This window comes from Plutella xylostella, chromosome 13 (genome assembly GCF_932276165.1).
Source record: "Plutella xylostella chromosome 13, ilPluXylo3.1, whole genome shotgun sequence".
NCBI lineage: Eukaryota > Metazoa > Arthropoda > Insecta > Lepidoptera > Plutellidae > Plutella > Plutella xylostella.
Window position 1 is genome coordinate 2,531,872 of NC_063993.1, and position 7,596 is coordinate 2,539,467.

Sequence of the window (7,596 nt, forward strand, 5' to 3'; positions counted from 1 at the left end):
TGAGCCTATGAAAAGGGTAGTGTAATGGAAACGCACCGTTGCTACTCTATGTTGTGACACTGACAGTCTTTAATCCTTGCCGTCAATATCATTCTTTACTTATGTTGTGTGCTAAAAATATAACCAACAAAGTTCACGTGTATTTTAATTTAGCGTTATTTATTTAGTAAATGAAATAAATATAATTACCTACAATGCAGCACGACGACGTAAGTTTAGCTATGTAAATAATAAAGTAGTATTTCCACTTAACATTAATATCCATTTACATTTCTATTACTTGTTTTTAGGTTGTTTGGGCGATCATCAACAAAACTCATTGCTCACACAAAGTTTCGTAAGTATTATCGCATATTTTGACTCAAATACAGTTGATATGTAATACATAGAGTAAGCTTAAATGTCTATCTTATACTTTCAGCACAAAAACGCAACAATTTTGTCGAAATGAGTTTAACCTTACTGGTTTGTGTAGCCGCGCTTCGTGCCCGCTCGCCAACAGCAAGTATGCGACGGTTAGAGAAGAGAATGGTATTATCTACTTGTTTATGAAGACAGCTGAAAGGTTTGTAGAATGCTTATTATTTTATAAAATATCAGTTCAGGGAGAATAATGTAAGATGTTGGGTACACTAGTAGTTTATTAAGATACTAAGCAGACCTAAAGAGATGACTCGTCTTTTTAAGATGGCACCTACCTTTATACACCTACTGAGTAGAACGGCGAGACAGAATCTTCAACTAATGAACAGTTAGCAAATGACTGAGTACTCAGCTGAGGATACTGCCTCGCCACTTAACTTGGTAAGTGTAACAAGGGTAAGCGTTAAAGTAGGGTTCAAGTCATTTAAAGTGAATTCCATTGTTAATAAATGGGGCTTAAAGACCTCCATAATAATAATAATAATAATGCGGCAGGGCAGCTTGTGGCGAGGAGAACCGTGTGTGAAACATATAGGTCTGGCAGGGGCCATAGTCCTTCCATAGTCCCAGTTACCCACCCCCTTCCATAACCCTGTATTAGTTTTCTCCATATCCTACAATAGTCCTGCACTAACCGGGGGTTTTCCTTGGGTTTACTTCTATAGTTTACACAGGGAAAATTGTTGGTTGGTGTCACATTTCATTTAGATTAATGTTGTGAAAGGGGCCTCTACATGTTGGCTTCGGCCCCATGCACGCCTTTCAAATGCCCCCATGGACCCCATGGTCCCGTGATGGTAATACAACAACATAATAATAATAATGTATGCCTGCATTCATAATCATTTTTTTTCTTACAGGGTTATGTTCCCTTCAAAACAATGGGAAAAGGTGAAGCTCTCAAGGAATTTTGAAAAGGCCATACACCAGATAAATGAGAACCTACTATACTGGCCCGGGTTTATCAAAGCAAAATGCAAACAAAGATTTGTAAAAATTACCCAATATCTGATACGAATGAGAAAACTGAAACTTAGAAGAGTGTAAGTATAGCTATTCTATTCTTCTGTCTGTAAGGTTGTTAGTGTCTGAACATCTAAAATTTATGATAGGACATCACCACCATGTCTCTAACTTGGCTTATGCTTTACTAGCAATTTTGTAGTTTTAAAGATTTAAACAAAGGGACAGGAGAAAGTGACTTTGTTTAATACTATGTAGGTAGTAAAGCATAAGTTGGATCCCAGCAAAGTTTTGCATTGCGCTCACTCACAGCACCCCAGCCTCAAGAGCGAGCGCGACGAAGAACTCTGTGTCACGTCTTAAATGCGCCCCGTGCTAGCCCTTCTGGTCATGCAAGTTGCAGTGTCAAATGCCACATTGTATTTGTGCTAACATTCAGCAGAAAAGCACCATTGTTTCCCATAATATATTTTTTCTAAGCTTCTAATAAGCAGTTCATTGGCTCTAATTATTTAATGCCATCATTATTTTGATTTCAGGAAAGAGCTTGTTCCCATACAACGCAAAATAGAAAGGCGTGAGAGGAGACGAGAGGAGAAGGCTTTAGTGGCAGCCCGGATAGACAACGCCATTGAGAAGCAACTGCTGGATAGACTGAAGAAGGGAACTGTATGTATTACGTATTTTAACATTCATCAGAAAGTACATTACATAACTAAGCTTGAAATAATGTGAAATGGCTACTCAAAGTTAAAAGATGCAGAAAGCTTTATTTATTCTTCACTGTTAACTATGTGACAAGGCTCAATCTCATAAATAAAATGTATTTATCTAATTAAATTAATGCTGGCATTCCCTTTGACGGTCGAATGAAGTAGTGGTTAGTGGCCCTGACAGATGGGGTAGATATTTGTTTACAGACAGATATTTGTACTCATCTTGGGTGTTTATATTTCGCCTCGCGGCTCGCCTCGGCCCTTGCCTCGTCCCTCGCGGCGCTCGCGTCCGGAGCGGTTTTTTGGGCACGAATCAAAGGGCTCTAAGCAATGTCAATGTGTAAACACAAGCTCGTCAAATGGCCGACTCGCGTGAGCCCGGAGCCGAGCCACGAGACGAGCCGCGAGGCGCGAGTGTAAATCGGGTATGACAGTATACGGACAGAAAGAAACAGACATAGATTTATGCCGACATTAGGTGAATGTTCTTTCTGCAACTATATACCTATTTAAATAAGATTTTCTTGCTTCTAAAAAATAATTATACAGATTTTTTTCCTAGATCATACTTTTATCTGACTAACTATTATAAATTCCCCTCCAATTCGCAGTACAACGACATCTACAACTTCCCGCAAATGGCGTTCGACGCCGCCCTCAAGGCCGAGGAGGTGTCCGACGAGAGCGAGAGGGAAGACGAGGAGGACGACGAGACAGAGAGGGACAGAGAGATGGAGCCCGAGCTCGAGAGAGAGCTGGAGCGGACCGTGGACACAGTTGATGAGTTTGTGGAGGCCGATAGTGAAATGGAGTCGGATGAGGTAATTTATATATTTTTTTCTCAAAGACATTTATTTGCGTCAAATGTGGTCCATACATACATAATACTGTCTTCTAAATTTGTTGAAATCGGCCATAAGCGACTTATACAACTTGAACTTTACCTAATTGATAGGGCTGATGAGGCGCCTTCACCCAGTATTTATTTAATTAGCTTTTGATTGTCGTTTTATTTTATACCATTGATCTATACTTGTAGCTATATACGCTCGAAGAACGACAGCGCATTTCGAGGATTGGCGTATCTGACTTCCCGTCACTCCCGGGTGAGGCCACATGAGCGTAATTTTGTGAGTTGTGCGCGGCAGAAAAGTTGCACGGAAACGAGGGGGGCGGGGAAGTTACTCGCTCCCCTCGTCCCCGCGAACAACTCACAAAATTACGCTCGTGTGGCCTCACCCTAAATGAAAGAGAGACGTGGTTAGCGCTGCAGTTTTTTTTGCACGCGATCTTCGCCTGTGCTTAAAAAACCCGTGGGAATTCTGGGATTAAAGCCTATTTGTGAAGGCGTCCAAGAAACAAACAATATCCGTTCAGATTTTTTCCGTGCAATATAACAAACCGAAAACTTTAACAATTTTTATATTAGGTAGTTTTGGTAATTTGTTACTTAAATTATTATAACTCCTATGTGTTATTTACAGGAAAGTGATTCAGGAAAGAAAGAAGACGCCGACGTTGGTAGCGACTTCGAATCTGAGACATCTGATATTGAGGTACTTAATTATCAAAACACAATCCTTTCTTTACATAATATCAGGATAAGAGTAGGCTCCGTCCGATCCCTCGTATGAAAATAGAGCTTGATTCGATATTGCTATCCGCTGATTGGCTATCGTTGTTTAAACATCATCACATCACGACCGACGACCCATCACGTCCCCACTGCTGGGGTACGGGTCTCCTTCCAATGAAGGAAGGGTTTTCGGCCTAGTCCAACATGTTAGCCTAGTGCGGGTAGTTTACACATTTCATGTAAATATTACAGCATCCGTATAGTTATTGGGCCACGAATTGAAATGAAACTCGTATGCTTAAGCCGTCTGTAATATTGTTATAATTAAACCGTAATTATTCTTAATGAATACGAATTAAAAAAAAACATCAATCAGCATTATAACTATTACGTACCTTATGTATCAACAATATTTATATGTTTTAAAATAATTATTTCAGGATATCGCAGAGAAGGTCGTCAGCAAGAAGCCCCGCGTTGAAATTGAATACGAAACCGAACCTACTGTTAGTAAGAAGAAGATTAAAAATTAATGCTATTGACTTATACTGTATTATGTTTGTTTCATTTGTTTGTATGACAAACCTTGAGTTATTAGTTATTATATTATAGGCGAACAACAAAGAACTGATAGGTCCCGAAACGTAAAAACTTCTCTAGAAAGCATGAATCTTAATTACCTACTCAACCACAATCCAACCAATCACGCCATTTTAGAACAAGTAGTTAGGTCGTAGATAGATATAGATCAATCTATATTGGCAGAACAATAACTACAAATATCTATAATATTATCCGTTTAATTAGCCAGTGTCTTCGAATTTCCGATGAAAAAGTTAAAGCAAATTAAATTAGAATAAAATTAGGACATTTTATTATTCAGATTTATTCGCGATTGTTGCCGTCCCGACGCGCCGTACAAAACTTCCCAAGTTAATATTCAGATCTAATTAGCGAACTTATTGTGATATTCAAAACCATCGATCGATTTCATTCTGTGTCGCGAGGAAACAAGAGAGTGAAATTTCACGAATTTGGTATTTGATACCTAAAAATATTATCGGGAGGTGTTTGATAGTGATTGCTATATATACCTAGATAATTATGATGTATTCCACATTCCACTCCACCATTATTGGGGGATGCACCGGATGCACTAAATGAGTATCTGCGAGTGAATCATCTCGTCCTCATAACTCATAATATAGGTCCGTCCGTCCAGCGCACACTATGATGACGACTACGACTGAGGCTAATCGACACAATTATCCCTGGGCTAATCCAACTGGCCAATCCTTTCAGCTTCAGTCCAAGAGCAACCAACCACTCAGGAACAACATTTATACGTGTAAGAAGCGACTATCACGCAGACATCTTAGTAGCCTAGCCTAGGGCACTAAAAAGAATATTCAGAGATGGCCATTATTTTTTTCGCTGGCGAATTAGCAAGGGACATCCGAGAGGCAGGTTTTTATGTGACAAAGTAAACTATGATGGAAATGTTGGGCTCTGATTTACGGCTTGGTTGAAGCCCAGCGGGAATTGACGACCTCAAAATATTTTTTGCGCGAAGTGATTTTTTTTCCTAGAAAAACAATTTTAAAATCCGACTCTTACATAATAGTTATGTAAGTTCTATGTTACATATAGAATCTATTTGTGGCTATATTTTGTCGGTGATAATGCGAACGAACATCAAAAGGAGAGCACATTCTAAGCTAATATCTACTAACTAAGATTTATGAGACTATTTTGCGAATTTGTGATTGTGACTGCATCTTACAACTGGTACTTATCTAACTATTTTAACATTTATTTCGGTACATACCAAAATAATATTTTTATAGCTATCGAAATACGATACAGACCTACGATTTGAAGCGACAGTGTTGGGCTTTTGCCATGTGCCAAATCTACAGATATTCACGAGTTGAATACGAAACTAGCTCCGCAGATCCCACAATATCCAGTATCTCGCTATTTTCTTGTGTATGATTTGTGAATTTCTACCCACATATGTGCTATATACTCTTCCGCTGCGAGGAAATCTGGAATATGCTGATGTGCTCCAAGAACCTTTCATAAAATATACCTATACATATATGTACTTATGTGTGAGGATACAGGTGTATGGCATAGTAGGTACCCACACATACATTTTATTTATTTAACACTTTATTGTATACAAAATACATACTTAGTTACAATAAAAGATGAAGATGATTTTACACGAGGATGGAAGCCATATAAAATGAAACAGTGAAGCTTAGCTCCGTTATGCACGGAACCCTTAGCCTATATGCGTAACCGACACAAATTTATTAATTTTACTATCCGTCCTAAGTTTTATCTCGCTTATAAAAACAAACAACAAATAAATCTGTGTTTACTATTTAGCCAGCCAGTCATATCGATTGCGGGCGCCAAGTAAAGAGGTCCTAGTCCTATCTCATTAATTAATTTGAACTCCGAAGTGCGACCTCATTTCATTAAAATAAAATGAAATTGCTTCTCTTTTTGTTGTTGGTGGTTGCGGTGGGGGCCAATGCCGCCTATTTGTTTACTCCGATTAATAAGTGGGAGTCTACTGATATTGGTAAGTACTTATTGAATTAACTGCATGCTTCAAATATATATGAGATAGATCTACTTATAGTGTATATAGGTACACAGTAAGTATATTAGGTACATTGTGCCTATAAATATACTGACTAACTTTTTTTGTTTCCTGTGATCCATATTTGGATAACAAGTTTCAGAGACATAGTAACTAAAATATAAAATACTAACGTAAAAAGTGTTTGTCGTTAAATAGTTTATTTGTTAGTTAATAAATTACTTATCTCAATGGAATTTTAGTGGGTTAAAGTTCATTTTCCTTCTTGCTACCACATAACTGGATAGGAACTGACAACACACTAAATATCGAACAATCGGACCAATAAGTATTTTTTATAAATAGTTATGTTACTGCATCTGAACTATGCATCGCCTCGTACCTACCTATCAGGAACGCAGTGAGCGATCAGATACTTTTTTTGCAATGAACACTATGTTTGCAACAACATTTAGATCTTTTATGATTGGAGTTAAATTAGAATCCCTATTAATTTACATAAACCATAAACTTTTATACCATAAACTGCCACAAACTACCACCCCAAAAAGTTTGCAACCTCTATAATACCTCACTGGCCACTAAGAAACACTAAACTTTTTCAGGCTCCCCATATATCCCTCCTCCAGCGGTACCCGTGCCCACCATAGTTCCATTCAGCCGAGTGGCCTGCTCCGGCGACGCCTGCGACACCGTCTGTGAGGCTCTCGGCTACAACCACGGATTCTGCTCCAATTCTATAATTTGCCATTGCTATGATTAAAATAAATTCAAAGAATAACTAATGTGATTTTTAGTATGAAGCTGATGGTAGGTAGAATCCCGGCGCTGACATGTACCAATGAGTTCTTTTCTGAATTTAAGTATACAATGTATACCATCGCTCTTACGGTGAACGAAAACATCGTGAGGAAACCTGCATATCTAGATTTAGCACATCTAGATATGTGAACCCACCAACCCGCAGTGGACCAGCGTGGTGGGAAATGGTCCAAGCTTAGGAAGGCAGTTTAGACCTTGGGGATATGCACAAAGGTTCCATTCGAGAGAGCCAGGTGCAGGTACTGACACCCCCACAGAGAATAGAATAGAATAGATGGTAGGTAGGTTACAGTTACAGGATGGTGAAAGAGTCACAGATCGCGTTGCACGACTATCTATACCGACGTAGATGAACTCGTTAACTACCTGATTATTTTAACTGCCTTTTTCATCACTCCTTTAATTATTATTTAATGTCCCGCGCTTTTATTTTTTTAAGTGTGACAACGAGGTAAATCTTAGGTATAGTACAAGAAGAA

General features: G+C 38.6%; 2 protein-coding genes across 2 annotated transcripts; both read left to right on the forward strand.

Annotated features, from left to right (window-relative positions):
- Positions 1-78: 78 nt before the first annotated feature.
- On the forward strand, positions 79-4,231 carry LOC105397167 (protein MAK16 homolog). Its single transcript, XM_038112248.2, has 8 exons — positions 79-209; positions 291-337; positions 422-565; positions 1,284-1,466; positions 1,926-2,055; positions 2,714-2,923; positions 3,587-3,658; positions 4,119-4,231. Exons 1-8 carry the CDS (start codon positions 195-197, stop codon positions 4,209-4,211), a joined length of 894 nt encoding a protein of 297 aa, XP_037968176.2. The 5' UTR covers positions 79-194; the 3' UTR covers positions 4,212-4,231.
- Positions 4,232-6,055: 1,824 nt separating this feature from the next.
- LOC105384443 lies at positions 6,056-7,080 on the forward strand. The gene is made up of 2 exons (XM_038112268.2): positions 6,056-6,274; positions 6,901-7,080. The coding sequence occupies exons 1-2, from the start codon at positions 6,178-6,180 to the stop codon at positions 7,056-7,058; spliced, it is 255 nt and encodes an 84-aa protein (XP_037968196.2). The 5' UTR covers positions 6,056-6,177; the 3' UTR covers positions 7,059-7,080.
- Positions 7,081-7,596: the final 516 nt, after the last annotated feature.